The 20,125-nt window shown below is 42.3% G+C and overlaps 1 protein-coding gene across 2 annotated transcripts in view; it reads right to left on the bottom strand.

Moving 5' to 3' along the window:
- The window catches only part of LOC110979222 (pleckstrin homology domain-containing family H member 1-like), an 82,516-nt gene that overhangs the window by 46,567 nt on the left and 15,824 nt on the right, over positions 1-20,125 (bottom strand). For both annotated transcript variants that reach the window (XM_022234819.2, XM_022234820.2), the window contains exons 4-5: positions 9,084-9,239; positions 5,538-5,621 (exon numbers count right to left, since the gene is read on the bottom strand). In XM_022234819.2, coding sequence (XP_022090511.2) covers positions 5,538-5,621; positions 9,084-9,239 — 240 coding nt within the window. The remainder of the gene's footprint in view (positions 1-5,537; positions 5,622-9,083; positions 9,240-20,125) is intronic.

The following is a 20,125-nucleotide window of genomic DNA, read 5'->3' as shown; positions in this document are numbered from 1 at the left end:
GAATTTCATCGGGAAGTTTCGGAAGGTCTTGCAGGACTGCATGGGGGAAGAAGTGGGTGGATTGCTCTACTTACAGGCTGCTTGAAGGACGTTTAACCCTAATTTCCTAGATGCAATGTCAAGTTGTGACTGGATCCCACAAAATGAGTCTTTAGGCAAGTTTTCATTACCGTTATTTTGTTTAAATCTGCATTAGAAAGCTCTCTAAAACTGAGCTTTTTGTTTTGATATGTTGGTACATGTACATTATCACTCAATTTGGCATCCTGATGGAACTGGACAATATTAAAGTGGCAGAAGTTGAGGGTTCGTATCAATTTACACAGTGAAAGATTCTTTCAGAAAGAGCCTTGTCGCGACTCATTTTGTTGGACCGAGTCACATTTCATGCAATCTCATGGCATTGGGTATGCCTACTAGCCACTACATGTACAGTCGCTATTTTGGGATTAGAGGATTTGGGGAAGCAAGCATCCTCACAAAGATGCCCAGGCGACTAGGGTGAATGTGTCTGACCAATTCGTCTCAGTTTTAACTTAATCTTTGAAATTAGACAAGCGGTCTTCAGCAGCACGATTCATCCAGCAGAACTTCTTTCATCTTACAGGTTTCTTCTGTTTTTTTTTTCCATTCATGCCCTGGGCCAGACCACTTCTCACCAAAATCCACTCTCTCCTTTGTCATAAATAATTCAACTGTTGGCAGAGACAAATTTTCAATTTCCACCGATACCAAAGTTTGATGGGCCTCACAAATCACTCAGCAACCAAATCCCTGGCCTCCAGTCGGGCAACTAGCAACCAACACTGAATCTCCCCTCCCCCCCCAGCCAATTTCACACTGACTATAAAACGGACCAGCGAAAAGCCTGTGGTTTATTATTAGAGATCAACAAACAATGACAAGGATAAGGGCTGGCCTGCCAACATGACAGGTCCATCTGCTGTCTGAGAGGAGAGTACAAGTACATGATTTCTCCCTATCCTGCTTCCAATTAAAGACAGTCTTCAGGTGGATCTGTTCGGGGAATGGCTCAGCCATGAGCTGAAAAACCAAGCAAGAAAGTAAATCTAAATATGGTGTTAGACTTGTCTTCTGAAGGCTGGTCAATGCTAATGGTACAAAGTGCATGTGCACACATGCAGTATAAAAGCAAACCTGAAAGTGCATTCAGATTTTCAAATTTCAACACAGAGCGTCTGTTGAGATGTGTTCAAACTTTCACAATTTTATGTTCATATTGCTTCTCTGTCAATGGAAGCTGAAAAATTTTTAAGAAGTCTTTCCAGTATATACACATGCACCAAAATTGACCTGTACTTCATACTGAGCAAGCTCATTTATCCATAATGTCTCCCTCAGAACGATATGATGTCCCGTTACAAATTTTCGCAACATTTTGCAGGTCTGATACAACAGAGTGTTATTAAGTCTTGAATGAAACATCCTCTTCAAAATTTCTTCATGTTAAAAGTAACTACACCAGGTGTAAGGATGTTGAAAGGCTTGTTTTATGCTAATTTATGCAAAACAGTGATGTCACCTGAGCAGTTACCTGACTTCATGTGAGCAGTGTAGCTGCTTACTAAAAAGTTTGATGCCAGAGGTGGCTTTTTCTTCCGCAATGTATAGATGTACATAATACCTGCATCTATCTTTTCCTATGTACAGTGACTAAAATTATATTACTGTACTGTACATTGGAAAAAGATACACAATTTGAAATAAGATAATAATGTTAAAGCTCTCACTATCCGGAAAGCCAAGTTTCTGTCCGAAAATAACATGTGGTGATTAAAACTGTGTTAGTGTCACAAACGTGTTAAACAGGGCCTGAAATGAGTGGCTGGGATCAATTTCAAAGCTTCATTCTTAATTGCATTGTGACTGTGGACATCCTGCCTTGCAGCATCTTTGTATACGGTACATGTACATGTACATGTACAGTGTACACGCACATGTGTACATGACATGTCTCATTTATTGACAGGACTAAAATAGAAGATGAAGCCTCACGGCAGCCGGATTCTAACAGGATTATACCCATCTGCCAAGGCCGGGACGCAGACAGATGCAAGATAGTCAGCGCTTTGTGCTATCAGGTTGCAACCGTCTTTCCTCTGACTTCAATGAGACTTAATACGCCAGCCGTCACTCATGCGGTCTCTGTGATTGACAGCGCAATGTTCTCATTATCCAAATGGGACCTCTGATACCGTTCCCCCCATTCAACACACAGCAAATACGTGTACCCAGACAATAACTGTCCCATGAGTCAGTCTGGTGAAAATATTGCAAGCGTATGTTGCCCAGGCCGCCATCTCCTTTATTGCTAAATTATAACGAAAAAATAAACACAGACTGTCAAATGATTAAGAGGCCTTGGTCTGTTTGCACTTGGCAGGGTGGAGGCTGGAGAAGGGGACTCTCAGGCAGAAGGGAAACTCGAACAATGGATCTACAGAGGGCAGAATTGATTTATCCTTGGAGTCTCCATACTGGGACACAATAGGTCTGATTGAGGCTGGGAACAAAGACATCCACAGAGAGCCTATCGCTCTGCATGCGGTAGACAAAGTAGGTTCTTGAAGTTGAAGTTGAGCTGGCAAAACACTATCTTTTCATGTATGTTTTGTGGTCCTGCCCATTTCCTTCAAATGTTAAATAAGTGCATAGTTTGATTTTATTTTTGGATGTTATCATTTTGCTTTTGCAATGGTCCTCTGCAACTTCCAGGTCTCTGACCTATCTCCCCCCCCCCCAAATCTCACTTCTCACTTTCTGCTTTCTGGTCCCGAGTCCACAAAAGAGTCACCCCTCCTACTGTACTTGTACATTGTACAGTCTCCATCTTCCTTTGTGTACCCTTGAAAAATATAGACTCTACAGTGTACATGTATGGAGAAACCAGTAGATCACACCCAGGGTATCCACAGGTTGTGCCATGGCAGATCAGAGAATTGATCGCTGGAGAAACAAAGGGGCTCCACTGTCCTCAGGAAATGGGCAGGGTCTTTTAAATTAAGTACATGTAGATCTCCCATGCAGGCCTAACCGCCTTGATGATACCCCCTCACCCCAAGTCAACCAACAGGAAACACATAATAGCTTCCCAGTTGTGAGCATACATGTAAATGTATCTATTACAGCAAAGGTTTGGAATCCTGGACAAAAAGCTCACAAGTTCAGTGACCCCTCCTTTCACTGCTATCTGAGCACTGCTGCTGTGGCAATCTCCATCCATACTGGTAGCCTGCTTGGACTGCGTGCCATAAGATGCATCAGAAAATAATCAGAAACCTCGTCAATCTATGCCCACAGGTGTTTTCACTCTACACCTGTATCAGCACGTAAAAGACAGCAATCATCAAGTCCTGTGGCCATGTTTGAATGCCCAGAACCGGCACCGTTATCGACAACATGGAACTGTCATGATAGTAAGCAGGCTGATAACTCATTTGTACATGCTCAGCTAGCATGACATGTCTCCTGCGTCAGTGCTCAAGGCATCAATGCAACTGGGAAATATATCTCTTTGTGAGCATTGATAGTTTTACACTTTCCTCCATGGTATACTGCACAGTGCACAGGCATTGGGACAGTGTTGTACTGAAAACATGGCCCATAGGAATACATGAACATGTGAGCTACCCAGCTTTAGAATGATAATAGCTTGGTTCAAGAGCTCAGACACACCTTTTAAAAATCCATTTGTCCAAGATGCATGTGACTGGCTGTAAAATGCTGAATTCTCAACATACTGGTACGTGTATGTCTATATAATTTGCACAAGACAGATTTCAAATGTGACAGGCACAAAACAAAGAGACATACATGTAGTTTGCACCTCTTCTGTGCAAATACACATAACTGAGGTCACTCCGGAGATTCTCAGAATTCTGTGTAATTTTGTAGAATAGGAAACGACCATTTTCACAGACTACTGGAACATTCTAACAATGTATGTACCATGTATGCATATATGTACAATGTACATGTGCATTTACAGCACATTTTTTAAAGAAATCTGTGGAGAATTTGGTTCTTAAAAGGATTCTGTGCAATACATACTGTAGATGTAGATGACCATTCACAGTATGAATTGTACATGATATTCATTTATTATGCAGGTATCATTTTGCACTCTGTACAACTCTTATGAATATTTCATTACAAAATGGGTACTTCCAAAAATGTGACAAATTTAAATGTCACAGGTGCATACATGCACCGGCAATGTACAGTTGTATGTACATGAATTACATACATAATTATGTGACAACCATGGGCAAATCTAAGAGAAAATCCAAGTCTATTTATATCTCACAATGAATTCGAGAGGAAGTGAACAAATGAACAGTGGAACATTCTTAGAGTGTATCAGTAGCACACCACATACAGGTAGCGTAAATGCAGCCATGTCCACGGATTTCTCTAAGGGTTTGTGTCTGTGTAATGCTATAAATCGACTACATGGACTGCTTCAGAACATTTCCTCATCCCGTCGTAAAAATAGCCGCTGAAATGCCAAATGCATACCACATGTCAAAAGGATGACACCGAGTGAAAGGATATTGAATGTTTCCCCTCCTCTGAGGGAGTGGGACAGTTCAGACAAAGAAACTCCCGCTTGAGAATGCAAGAATCTCAAAGCAATTATCACTGGGAATTACACTGTTAAAATGGACACAATATGCTTCTTCATAGTTTCTGTCAGAATGGACGTTGAATGTTTTTGAATCACTGACTTTCAAGCTCACGTCCAAATTGCCTGAATTTGTGAAAAGAACAAATGAAGTACCGTACACATGTAACAAGATGTGGTGGGTATTGTTACGTCACATACAAGTCAATCCTGGACATGCATTTGAAAAAGGACCTAGAATTTGGGAATGTGACTTCAACATCCATTAAAAAAAAAGTCACATCCTGACGACCTCGTCTATGCTATATTGTATCGTGCCTGTTTTATAGAGTTACTTAACGTGACTGCATGCAGTAATAGCGATTAGGTTTTTTTCTTGCTTAATTTAAAACTTCCAAGATTCTTTCAATTCCTGAATACTAGTTGGCCCTTCAGAAGGATTCATCATTTTTTGTGGGGATTTTCTTTTGTCTTTTTGAAAAAAAGTCAGCAATGTTTGCATTTTATCAAGATGCATTTTGCAAAAGTTTTGTGAGCCACTGGACATGTGCTATGCATTGTGTGGTTGATTATGATGCTCACTGGACCATGAGCCCCACTGGCTCCATAGGGAAACTAACAAAGTGTGATGTTATCAGTACATAAATGTACATGTACTAGTACATGTATCAGTGCTGTAGGTCTCGAGACCTGGTCTTGGTCTTGGACAGCAAGGTCTCGGATACAATACTGACATGTACGTACCCGTATAGACCTACTGCATTTACTGGAACCCTTCAATTTGACTGGCATTTGCGACATCTCGGTATAAATGTTTGGTCAGCTGAACCACTGGGAAGTTATTAGGATTCGCTGGGCATAAATTGTGTGTCAAATCAAAATGTTTAAATACCTGAGTAACAGTAGTTGCTACCCACTCCTTGATTTGAGTTATCTTGGTATCCACCAATCGGCTGTCCTCCAGTCGGAGTTCTCGCTGAGGAGCAATCAGAAAACAAAACAATTCCATAACTACCGGTCCGGTATATGAACATGGACTATATAATACGTAATTTTTGTAATTGCGTGGAGACCCGTGTGCAACTTCAAAATATTTCATGACCTGCTTGTCCACCGAGCACTTTTAAGGCCCCAAAACATTATTCATGTTTTTCTACCATCTTTTTTAGAGTCTTTTTTCTATACTAACAGTCCTCACATTTTAAAACATTAAAGTATCAGACACCCAGTTGGGATATGTGCCCACATGTACATGAATGTAGTGTACCACAAAACATCACTTTATTCAGTCTTTCTAGAGGAGGCATGTTAACAACTGGAGAAGTTTTGCAAGCAAACAGGCAGGCCCACCGTACATGTACATGTATGTACATGTATATGTACAAGTGCAGTTAGTGCACTGGATAGGCCATCAGTTGGTGCTGTCTTATGGATTTCATACATAACTCACTATCAACCATGCATGTTCATGCGGCACAATATCTCACTTGCTATGCACAATTTGAAAACATCGAAGAGAAAATAAAAAGATTCTCATTGTTTCTTTACATTTTTATATTTTGGTTTTGAGTATTATAGCCACACACTAGGTTTTCACTGGTTGCTGCCATTTTGGACTCTCAAACAGCTCATGCAAGATTGTATGCATTTCTGCAAATAGAGCAAAACAATGCCTGACCGCTCACATAAGTTTACATGTACAATGTACATAATAGTAGAACTAAATGTGTTTATGCACTGCCGTTGGTACGTGAACCTTTCTAATATCTAAAGTACATGTTCGTACAGAGCAGTGTACAGTTTTGTGCAGGGTAAATTGGGTAACTGCAATTGGACTCCATATACCAGTATATATGAGTACAGTATATAATGACCTAATTCATTAATTCATCAGCACAGTTATTAAGTGACATACATGTACAGTACATGTACATGTATGTGAACATAAGCGAAGGTATGATTGGACCTCGGTAATGGTATGTGATGTACAATGCATGTGTTTATGGTGTTCCATTTTAACACACAGCTTCTTTCTGAAGAGTCTGCACACAGGCCCATGAACAGTAGTGGATCAGGGAGGGGGACTTTTCTCTGTTACCTTTTTTTTTTTAATCTTGAGGGAGAAAGCTGTCTTTTTTTCTCTGTATTTTCGCTACTGCTACTATATGTAACAAATAAAAACTTGGAAGCCAAACATCACTAAAATATGCCCCTTTGCTCCTCCATTTGGCTCCGCTGCCCCTCCCCCCCTTTTGTAAACACTAGATCCACCACTGTACAAATACATGTACAAGTAAATGCATCTACTGTGAAAAAAAAATTACTGAACGGCTTTATGTATAGGCCTACACACATGTCCTCAGGAAAATTTCCATGGATGGATACTCGCATGAGTGAACATGTCACCAATAAATGAAACGTATGATTTACATCTCTAAATTAAACCTCTAACACCATGGCTTTTGTGCAAAGCCAAGTTCGCACTGTACACACTCACAAATACGTAGCGTTCTGGATGGAGCGTTTGAACCTGCAAGGCACAAAAGACGAATGCCTTGCAACGTGTCAACTTGTACTGTGCTTTTGACAGGCTGGAAACCGGAGAAGTTTTCACATGAAACTAATTCCCAGTGGGCATGCAGCCTCCCGCAGTAGGGCCCACAGCTTCTTGAATTTGTAATTTGCTTTGCTGGACAGATCACTGTTGTAGCTTAGCAGTGCCATGATTTTTCCATGGCATACTAGTGTGATATTATCAAATGGAACAGCAAATTCTTCTTTAATTAAACCTACAAAGTTGACATACATGTATGCCTTGTTTGAAGAATTAAAAAAGAAATCTACATCTAAATAAATGATAAATTACCGGGTATGATGTAAATTAAAAGTATACATCACACAGTGTATCTTTAGATGATTCATAGTTAAAAATACATACGTGCAATATTCGAATCTCTTCAACCATTTGGATGTGTATCACGGACGCTTACACTCTACAGAAATAAGTTGCACAACCTAAACCCAAATACCATATGGGCAGTTAAAATTCAGGTTTCACTCTGCATTGTTACCAGGACTAAATTTTCACATCACAATTATTTTCTTTTACATACATCATACATGTACATGTAGGAGTGGCATAAACCTAAAACTTGATTTCAACTATCGTGACAGTCCATCTTAATCTTCTGTACATATATGAAGTGTCACAATAACTTTTAACTACATGTACATAAAGACAGAGCAGTTTAGACAATAAAATTGGGACACCTAGCCATCGCTTTAAAGTGCCATTTGTACTGGACCATTAGTTCCTATTCTGTTATGAAACAGCGCCTGATGGAAGTAAAGTGATATGCTTGTGGACTAGCCAGCTGCTACCCCTTGCCTTTCACCTCTCAGTAGGCCTAGCAAATTAGTCCCGGCTCCCATGAGACGCTGGCCTGTCTCTGGCTTAGTGGTTGCGTGAGAAGGCAATCGTCAGAAAAATGATGAAGGGTTCGCGTGAAAGTATCATTTCCAACATTTTCAAACTTGAAATGGAGTGTTACTTTCATTATCTGTGTATGGGTAGTTTTCAAACTAAGGATGCACTGCTTACCATAAGCAGGTTGTACATGTACATGTACATGAAATTCTTGGATCACCACAAAAAAGAGGAAGAACTGAGAACGCCGATCCTTTACCCGGTCTGTAAGCCAACCCCTACATGTACATGTATGCACGTAGGTGCCCCAGCTCCCTGGGTTCCCATCTCCTCCCACAACTTGCGCCCCCCCTCCTTCCAAGTGTAGTTCCCATACAGTACATGTGCATGCAAGGTGATAAAAGGGAAGCCATCCAGGAGAGCAAGGATTTTATAGGGCAAGAGCTGAAAGAAGGTAAACTCCATGTCCCGTGATCTGGTTACAACCTTGACTGGGACGACCTCTCTAAATTATGTCTCCCAGCCTACAGACTACCACCTGGTGAAAAATGGCTGGATATTAATTTAATCCCACCGCAATTGTTCCTGAGAAGTTTTGACATGTCTTTGCAAAGTCTGGGGCCAGGTCTGTCTGAGTGGAAAGGATCTGGACCGGGTTTGTACTGGCTCTGGTTGGCTTGGGCCCACTGCATTATCAATTCTTGTGGATCTGGGCTGCAACCGTCTTTGCTCTAGGTGACCAGTGCCACGCTTGTCTTTTTGTCTTAGTTACCCTGGACTACATTGGTCTCAATTCTAGTTAGTCTGAAACAAATTTGTACTGGTTTGGGCTTAATCTGGGATGGGGAGGGGATTACATTAGGCTTTAGCTAATGTCACTCAAAAGGATTGTACTGTACAAGTCAAAACAGATGCAAGTATCAGCTGGCACAAATCACAGATAATGCATTCACGAATGACAAGCATTCTGAAAGAAAGACAGGATCTCCTTCCACACAGCTGCAGTCTCACCTGCTCCGTGAGTTGCTTCTCCAGGTGTCGTATCACGTCCTCCTTCTCCTGGCAGGCCGCCTCCAAGGCTTGAATCCTCTTGTTGAGGGCCTGGCTCCGCTCGCTCTCTCCCGAGCCCCGTCTCATGGAAGCCAGCTTCTCCGTCACTTCCTTGACCTGAGGGATGAGAACGAAAGACAGTGGTGATGAGGAAGGTCCAACTGTAAAGCACTAGCTGTGGAATAGAAGGTCCTGGTAATTCATCAACGATCGATGATCGTGATGAAAATGTTGCAACATGGGCCTGTCTGTGAAGCTTGGGGCAAATTTTGTGACGGTTGGGCACATCTGAGGATGAGGTCTAGGGACTCTTCGGAATATTTACTCATGCATGTTGGCTGTAGCTCTTATGACTGTTCCTAGAATTTTTACAAAGCATTTGGAGGTCCGATGCAATGTGGATTCATATTTAACAAGGCACTATGCCATTTTCATCCATTTTGGTAACAAATTTAGATTCAGGGCACCAGTTTGACACCACATGAATGACAGGGAACACCACACACCACTCGTAACAAGAAGCTGGGACATTTAATGTGAAGTTTTGGAGATTTTCCATCAATGGATGCAAAATTGTCATCAAACATGGCTTTGTGTGCCTGACAGCTTCATGGAACGGCTCATATACATGTAGCATTGAACAGAATACAGAAATTCACATCAGGATTTCTTGGCTGCGAAAGAATTGAGAAAAATGTTGGACTGTTTCAGGCACTGGGATCCTTCAAAGGCATTGACAACAGAAGGTTTGTAAGTGGTGGCCTGAATTAGGCAGATTTATTGACTAAAGAATTAAACAAAAGCCCACCCAAAAAATTAACTGATGCGGCCTGACTGAATCAATCTTCGAAGTCCAATAATTGTCAAGTGAAATTACCCGGGGTGCACTTTGGAGTTGAATGCAGAAATCTGGGCTTCATAGTTGTTGCTGGAATTTTTGCAGGGGAGGTACCGATATGAATAAGTTTGTCCTTCATTGACAAAGTTGACCAAGTTCTGCATAGGCCTACTTACATTCTTAGAGCTTTCAGAAAACATTCATAAGCTTGCGTACATGTATTCAGATAACCTTTCAATATTTGGCACATACAAGTTCACATTACAAACGCACAATGTAACACTTCTGGCCTTTTTGCAATGCATAGTACATGTACATGTACAAATGTAGGCTGACCGGTACATTTACTGTAACCAACCGTGTTTGTTCAGCTGTTGTGTGATTGTCAAGTTTTATTAACAAATATTAAAAATCTGCTTGCCATTCTGATGTGACAAATGACAAACAGTGGGAAAGTGTACCAGTCACGTCCATGTAACCCCTTTACGCTTCCGCGAATTCTTGTCAATGATTAATGCTCACGTTATTGCAAACCGCCTAAAAATGTATATTAAATTACATCATAAATGTTGATCAATGGCGAAAGGGCTGTCTGGCATTCCAGACACACTGCAGCAAGCTGCTATCACAATGTTCAGTCAGTGAATTACACATGCACTTGTGCGACCAAAAAGCTTTTTTAAAATGGCAATCGATTGATTGGCAACTGACTCAATATGCCACTCTTACATGTACATGTAGGTATGAAAAATCTGTGTCTGCTGTGAGTGCCGATCACATCAGCATTGTCCCATCGATGTAACATTCTATTTCAATACTGTTCAGTTGGGAGGGGGGAGGGGAGAGAAACAGGGACCATGCCCCTCCCACAGGGCCAAAAAAAGTTTGGTAAATATGAGGGAAGGATTGACTTTTAGAGAGCATTTCACTTCCCTTTCTCGCACAGCATGTAACAAGTCCCCAAAGTTTTGTCTCAAACATAAAAATTACACACATAAAGAAATGTTCCATTTTTGCACCCCCCTAAAAAAATAGAGCTTTGGTCTCCCTTGAAATATGGCGCTGGATCTGCCTTTTTTGCTATCGTTCAAAGGAAATTGCAGTTTTATGTAAACCTATGCGCACACAAGTACAATACATGGAGGTCTGGTGAAATATGTTATACCATACATGTGTAGATGAACATGTACATGTGCTGTTTACCGAAAATGGGTCACTTGGGGGACATTCCCATAAGAACGTGCACAAACTTTACTGTCCCATAATTAAATATTCCCTAATCTGATCTGAACCAAACTTTGTATGTTTTCAATTTAGACCCTAATCTATCATCTCTCAAAATTTGGACAATAAAATTTGGCCTCCTTCTGGTAGCTGGGGCATTAGGGAGACATTGAAATGTCTCCCTAATGACCGATGTCTCCCTAAGGTCTCCCTAATGACCGATGTCTCCCTAAGGTCTCCCTAATGACCGATGTCTCCCTAAGGTCTCCCTAATGACCGATGTCTCCCTAAGGTCTCCCTAATGACCGATGTCTCCCTAAGGTCTCCCTAATGACCGATGTCTCCCTAAGGTCTCCCTAATGACCGATGTCTCCCTAGGTCTCCCTAATGACCGATGTCTCCCTAAGGTCTCCCTAATGACCGATGTCTCCCTAAGGTCTCCCTAATGACCGATGTCTCCCCTAAGGTCTCCCTAATGACCGATGTCTCCCTAAGGTCTCCCTAATGACCGATGTCTCCCTAAGGTCTCCCTAATGACCGATGTCTCCCTAAGGTCTCCCTAATGACCGATGTCTCCCTAAGGTCTCCCTAATGACCGATGTCTCCCTAAGGTCGGAGAATTTACCACAAAATGTCTCCCTAATGACCGATGTCTCCCTAAGGTCTCCCTAATGACCGATGTCTCCCTAAGGTCGGAGAATTTACCACAAAATGTCTCCCTAATGACCGATGTCTCCCTAAGGTCTCCCTAATGACCGATGTCTCCCTAAGGTCTCCCTAATGACCGATGTCTCCCTAAGGTCGGAGAATTTACCACAAAATGTCTCCCTAATGACCGATGTCTCCCTAAGGTCTCCCTAATGACCGATGTCTCCCTAAGGTCTCCCTAATGACCGATGTCTCCCTAAGGTCTCCCTAATGACCGATGTCTCCCTAAGGTCTCCCTAATGACCGATGTCTCCCTAAGGTCTCCCTAATGACCGATGTCTCCCTAAGGTCTCCCTAATGACCGATGTCTCCCTAAGGTCTCCCTAATGACCGATGTCTCCCTAAGGTCTCCCTAATGACCGATGTCTCCCTAAGGTCTCCCTAATGACCGATGTCTCCCTAAGGTCGGAGAATTTACCACAAAATGTCTCCCTAATGACCGATGTCTCCCTAAGGTCTCCCTAATGACCGATCTCTCCCTAAGGTCGGAGAATTTACCACAAAATGTCTCCCTAATGACCGATGTCTCCCTAAGGTCTCCCTAATGACCGATGTCTCCCTAAGGTCTCCCTAATGACCGATGTCTCCCTAAGGTCGGAGAATTTACCACAAAATGTCTCCCTAATGACCGATGTCTCCCTAAGGTCTCCCTAATGACCGATGTCTCCCTAAGGTCTCCCTAATGACCGATGTCTCCCTAAGGTCTCCCTAATGACCGATGTCTCCCTAAGGTCTCCCTAATGACCGATGTCTCCCTAAGGTCTCCCTAATGACCGATGTCTCCCTAAGGTCTCCCTAATGACCGATGTCTCCCTAAGGTCTCCCTAATGACCGATGTCTCCCTAAGGTCTCCCTAATGACCGATGTCTCCCTAAGGTCTCCCTAATGACCGATGTCTCCCTAAGGTCTCCCTAATGACCGATGTCTCCCTAAGGTCGGAGAATTTACCACAAAATGTCTCCCTAATGACCGATGTCTCCCTAAGGTCTCCCTAATGACCGATGTCTCCCTAAGGTCTCCCTAATGACCGATGTCTCCCTAAGGTCTCCCTAATGACCGATGTCTCCCTAAGGTCTCCCTAATGACCGATGTCTCCCTAAGGTCTCCCTAATGACCGATGTCTCCCTAAGGTCTCCCTAATGACCGATGTCTCCCTAAGGTCTCCCTAATGACCGATGTCTCCCTAAGGTCTCCCTAATGACCGATGTCTCCCTAAGGTCTCCCTAATGACCGATGTCTCCCTAAGGTCTCCCTAATGACCGATGTCTCCCTAAGGTCTCCCTAATGACCGATGTCTCCCTAAGGTCTCCCTAATGACCGATGTCTCCCTAAGGTCGGAGAATTTACCACAAAATGTCTCCCTAATGACCTATTTGTAAGAATACATGTACTACAATGTACAATACACATTAGAACATCATTTTTTTATGTAAGTGTGAAGAATGAATATTCTTCTAAAAAAAAACCCAGAAAACACATTTGTGGGAAACATTTGCTGTACAAACTACTGTACAGTGTACGTTGCCACGTGTGTGGGATGAATGAGAGGCTGATGAATCTTTTGAGAGATGACATGATGAATGCCAGATCGGTTGCTAGGCAGCAAGTTGGGTGTGTGGATACATGTAGTTCATTGTTTGTCAGACAATGACAAATGGTTTGGAGAGACCACTCCACAAACAGAGACGATCTAATCAGATGGTTGGGTTGAAAAACTTGGGTGAAAACGCATTCATCCATCCACACTGTTTGGCAATGCTTTGTAAAAAACAGGAATCGCCACGTTAATCAATTTGTCACCTTCAGTAAATAAATACTGGTACTCTTTAGGTACCTGACGATGCTGCAGTCAAGGCAACTCCCCACATCAGCCTGGGGTACACTAATTTTCTTTATTAAAATCATTTAGCTGGGTGCAATACTGTTCTCTGTCCCCCCCTCCCCGTGAATGCTTGTGCACTGTCGTCATTTGATGACTCATCCTCCCGTCTCTTATGTCACTGCCCTAGACGCATCAGTGACGTTCTCCGCGGAGCACCATCAATGGCCTTTCTTGGCAGGTGACTTATCGGACAAGTGATACCGTTACAACAAAGTAACTGTCAAACACGCCCGAGGCTATACTTAGGCAGCTTTTTAATCTTATGCACACTGCGCGCTGGACATCTGATATCCGTGCAATGTCTGCAAAAGAAACAAAATGCCGACACTTTCTGGGGGAAAGTGAAAATATTCTAGGATAAAGCTGTGATTACAAGGGATTTGCATATTTACGCTCACACTGACGGAGAAATGATCACTGATACTAAAATCTTGTAAATCTGACGGATTGGATCTGTCACAGCTCCCCAAACTGATTGATCTAGTATGGTGGCACGTTGGAATTTTCTGTTATTGCATACATGAATCACTATCAATGACCATGCATGAGTACAGTCACTGTGGTACATGTAGAAGTGCTAGAAACTTCTGAAAGATCAATGCCTGCCTGCCCTGGTAAGTTTATTCTCCTGCTGAAATATTCATTTGCACGTGCCTGCACATAAATTGTATAATTCAAGACATGAAGCATGTCACGATGCAAAGATGGACGCATCCACAAACACTGAAAATGCCAGTGCAGTGAGCGCACCTGCTTTCGTATTCATGCCCCTCCAATCGTTACACTCGCATGGCATACCCCATGTACCACGAGCACATCCCAGTGAGGAATCTGTCCTCAGTGTCAATATCAAGCACAAGCAGAAGAAAGAGTCATTCTTGAGGACCATATGGGAAACTATTGGAATGAAAAACACGTGAGATTCCATAAAAAGAATGTGAACTTCTTCTTTTTTCAGAGAACCTTTTGTTTTTAAAGAGAAATTGAAAGACAAATCGACATGGACTGGTAATTACATGTATACACATGTACCGGTACATGTACATGTACATCAGGTACAGTTGCATGTGTGATTTTGCAAAAGTGTTCTCCATTTTCCTAATTTCATATTCAATGGCTACATTCACAAGCCTACATGTAAGTTAAGGTTACATGCATTCATTCACACGTATTGCATTTATCTATTACGTCAAGACCTCTGTGCATTGTTCAGTGAAGCATTAACCTTACCACCGCTATAAATCATGCAGATGTGCCTTTAACCTGCCGCTTAACTTCAAATGTAATCTGCAGTGCAATATATTCAAGTGGTTATCTCCATGTGGTCACAGCCCTATGGTCTGGTGGTCAGCTCGGGCATGAGTGGTCAGAGTGGTCCAACTTCCTTCTTCCTGAAATATCATCCTGTCATTGACCCCTTCCAGTTGTATGATCAAAGGGGGAGGGACGGTTCAACTTTTACCAAGTGCCAATTTTGTGGAGATTTTTGCAAATTCAAAAAGTAACACCATGTCCTCCCACCTCTCCCCCTTACATGTAGACATGGGGTACTCAATATACATGTAATTCAGACAGCATGGTCCGTTCTCGGGTTGTATTAAGATTGGATGTGTTACAATATATGCAACGCCACTGCAGGCAACTAGGCCAACACTTGACAGTTGACACACTTGAGGGAAAATGCTGGTTGCATTTTACACACCGTGTAATACTGCGTACTCAGTCTAGCAGATCAGGCCACTGGGCCTGTAAATGAACCTACATTTGTAACTTGTAATATACACTGAATGTGTACCTGTGTAGTATTTAGCAGGTACTTTCAAAGAGGCAAGTACACTTTGTTCTTTTCTACATGTAGATTGTCATCACGAGATGAAAGAGAAGGGGCCCGTCATGGAGAGGGATTAGGGGTGTTTGGAAGTTTATGTGGTATTCGTAATTAGACTAGAATGCAGCATTGGCCTGTAAAGTGTAAATAAATGTCTGATTATTGAAAGTCTGTTCTGATGGTTTGGGCTGGCCACAGAACACCACTTCCTGTCTGACAGCTGCATGTATACTTAGAATGGGGCTTGTGTTATCAGAATTCAGGAAGGTTGACTTTTACCACGAACTTCTAACCATACATGTACAAACTTGCAAGCAGGGCATATTGAAAAATCTGCACTGTCACACCGTTTAAGTTTAATAACAAAATATGTTTGAAATGCACAAATTTCGCATGTGCAGTACTATGCTGTCAATGGTGTGAGTCAGATGATTACATTCACATGTACCGGTAACAGTATGAAAAATCGTGTGGTATATTACAAAATGGATCGCTGGTACTGTATTTTCAAATAATCCCACGGGAGAACATCTGATATATTCATCAGAGTTTCAATGACTCGATTCTGTAGGGACCATGGACCGATGTGGGTTTTGACAAAATACGGTACATACATGGTGCGCATAATGATCCAATCCAGACGTGCATTCCTCAAGCTTGTACGTGTAAATGTGAAGATGGAGTGAGTCATTAAGGAATAAAAATCATACATGAACTTTCACTAGCTTATGAAATACATGTAAATTGCCCTGCAGATTTCCTGTTGCAGCAAAATTTCTTGCCAAGATGATGTTCTTTACCAAGTGTGAATTGCAGTGATGTGCCTAAACACGGGCATCCCCACAATTTTCTCCCAGGGGAGGGAGCTCAAAGCACTCATTGGCAGCAAATGAGCTACCATTAACAGTGGAAGGAGGTCTACGCGTCTTTCAGGATATTTTCAAGCAAATGGGGGATTTTCGTCCCCCTTTATACTTTTTCGATTTTGTTTTTCTTTTTTTTTCTCTACATTTTTGATTATTTAGATTAATTTTCCCGGCGGGGAGAGGGAGGAGGCACAGACCCCCTCCCTGCCTCCACTCGTGACACCCTGCACCACAATATCCATGAACTGTGCATGTTCTTGGCAAGCCCATGTACACGGACATGTATATGTACAGTGTACATGTACAATATACCACACAGTACACGTATGGTACTGGTAGTTAGCTTGAATGAGAGTTGTGCTTCACCTTACTGGAATTTACAGCAAATTGTGAAATTTTAAACCCCTGTTTGTACGGTAGCTGCACGTGCCGTAACGTACATGTACCTCATTGCTTTTTTGATGAATACATCAAGGAGGATCGATAAAAACCAAGTCAAATGAAGTATTCCATTCAATGTGTACACACATTACATGGATGTGCACTTATGCAATTGTACCACACATGCATGCCAAAATATGTATGTTTACCTTTCAGGTCTAGTCAGGCTTTTGTTACAAAGCATATTGAACATTACTTCATGCACTCTGGGCACAATTCAATCCACGACAAAAATTACAGAATGTACGCGCGCACTGTAAATAAGTCGCGCCGACGCAACGAAGTCAAGGCCCCGCAAAATTTGCCCAAAATTCTCAGTATCAATACGCTCAGCCTGACAGGCGAAGCGCATGATCAAATTAATGAAGCAACGGGCCAGGGCTCATAGCCTCATTGTTCACATGCTGACCCATGTACTTCAACTCCTGATTGTGGTGGGATGGGGGGGGGGGCTGGCAGGAAGCCAAGATGGGGCATATTCTTTCCCCAAGGAAACCGTTGTAGCCTTTACAGCAGACCACGAGTCTTTATTGGGATGCATATTGATCAGGTACCAGTAGCTCCTGGCCAAACAAAGACAGCTGGCATCCCTTGGTTTTCCGAGCAATCGCAAGATGGGTTTTGGACTCCTTTCAGTCTGCAACTCCAGACTGTCCAACAGGAATACAAATTTGCATCTTATCCCACTAAAACTCTGGGGCTGAATGACTACTTAAGAATGCAGAAGTTGTGTGATGCATACACAAAAGTGTTCTAAACACAAAGTGCATACATGGACAACAAAAATGTCACATGGATGTTTTTAAGCATTTTCATTTAAAAAGGTTAGCCAAAATGCTGTTTAAGTTGTGTTACCACTGCCTTGTAAGTAGGATATAAAAGCGCACTACTCTATTATATTTAACAAACATGAGCACTGTAGTAAACATGACTGATGTAATCCCTTTCCGTATACAAACTGACATATAGCATACTTAAAAACCACATACACTGAACATACAAGTACAGATGTACATTGTACATGTATAGATCTTTCCACATCAATGATTTAAGCATAACAAAAATATAATTTTCCCCAAGTCACTTTTCCCCGGCTCAGAATTTACTGGCTGTCCAGACCTGGCAAGCTGATGATGAATGGTCATTAACTATTCATGGACACATAAATTGGTATAGGCTTAGCTGAATGTAGCACAAATGTGAGAGTGGAGGTGAGGGGACAGTGACTGCAGCTCGCAGGGAGTACCAGTACTTGCCACTAATGAGTGAATGAATGACTCGAGGTCACGGCCTACAAGTACTGTCTACAAGTATGGTACCACTTTCATCATCAGAGAAGGCTGTGACCTTTTGGCACAGCTTTGGCAAAGCCGACAAGTGCTAATTACAAACTCCATGTGTGAACAAGACAGGCTGCTTTTGTCCCTTCATAAATATTGACTAATTCTACAACCAAAATGAGAAGCCATTACGTGAGGGAGGCACAACACCCATGGAGCCATGGGCAGGTGGTGTGGTACACACGCGTCACTTTTTCACCCAATGGGTTCAATGGCTTGCCAAAATGCACAACCCATCAAGCTTAAGAGTGCAGGCATTTGACTGCCAGGCTACTGCAGTACTGGCATCTCCTCTGACTAGCAATGCGTACCGCTGTGCCAGCATGCTCCATTCGAGCACTAGTCTGCATTAAGGATCCAGTAGGCATAGAATACGCAGGTGACACTTATGCATTACTGAATTTCATGTGAGTCGGGAGCAGTTAACCCATGGGATTTTCGTGTGTGCGTTCCATACATGTATTGAAATGCACTGGTACAATGGATTCAGCAGTCTTTCTCATTGTCACTTCTGAGGCCACTGAACGTGGAGCCAGTCTACCCCGAGCTGAAGTGCACCCCCCAACCGGCAAAAGAAAGACAAGCGGGGTTTTTGCACGCGTTCTGTGTGTACGCAGAGACCATACATGTACATGCTGGAACAAATTAGTTACAAGTACTCAGTGTGCTCCGTGTCATACCCGCATATACTTGCACACCTCATGGCACGCCTGTGCAGTGAGTACCAAAAAAACATGCCCTCTGTTGTTCCACTCAGAGCAGGTACCTTTAATTACAAATTAATAAACTTCTGTGGCTAATATGTACTGTGTACTGCTTCTACCGGGTACATTCACTTACCCTTTGTGCAAGCACAGCACTTGACTTTTGCGTGACTGCAGAGCAAAGTCTGTTTCTTAAGTTCCTGTACTACAAGTACGAAGAACAGTATTTGCAATCACACTGTTTAATATTGTTTTGTGTCTCTGCTAAATGGATGGTAATTCTGTATTTAAGCTGAAAATGCTGTGCTTGATCTACATGTACATGTACCTTGCAACTGGCCTCAGATGCAGGACTTCTGTTACAGAAACTCTAGACAGTGTCCCTTTATAGAAAAATTTCAGTGGCAGAGATATGGAAACAAATGCAAGAACACAGACACAAATCTCTAATGTCTGAGCCTTTATTTCTTTCTGTCCTAAGACTGATTATTCCTCGGGTTCAACTGACACTCACTGTTAAGAAAGTATTACATATAGGGTCCAGTCCACTAATTCAAGCCCCATTGAAAACAGTGTAAAATCAGCACCGTTCAGGGCCCAATAGCATGCACGCCAACATCCCTGAGATTTCTGAAACACAAATGAAGTTCTTGTCTGGTCACTTATCTTTCAATTTCTTTTCAATTTTTTGTGGGTTAACCAATTACATTTTTAGTTATTCCCACAAAACAAAATCACCCCTCAAAAAGTGATTTTTCCGAAGTCTGATTGCAGCCATTTTTCAAGTGGCAACCCTCCACTTTCTCGGGCACTTAAGGACCATTTTCCAACCGCAGTTTTTAGCCCTTCTGCTCTCATATGAAAGCTCAAAGACCCAGGGAGTTGATCCTGGCGACGATTTACACAATCTCATTATTTTGGGGGCCAAACAATCTCCTTTTTCAAAAGATACTGCGGGGGCTAATGAGCTGGTCAAAAATTCTCACTTGAATTAGTGGTCTGCACCCCCAAACACTACCAGTTAACATGCAGTACAATACAGATCACATCAGGCAGGAGGTGCACAGACTTGCCAATCAGCCCAAGGAGTAAAGTAATTATTGCCAAACATGTATGTACATGTACATGTATATGACCCCTATCTCCAGATTGTAATGAATGGATCGATGATG

Source organism: Acanthaster planci, linkage group LG01 (assembly GCF_054643075.1).
Source record: "Acanthaster planci isolate LZ-2023a linkage group LG01, COTS_SCS, whole genome shotgun sequence".
NCBI lineage: Eukaryota > Metazoa > Echinodermata > Asteroidea > Valvatida > Acanthasteridae > Acanthaster > Acanthaster planci.
This window is presented reverse-complemented; position numbering and strand designations above follow the sequence as displayed.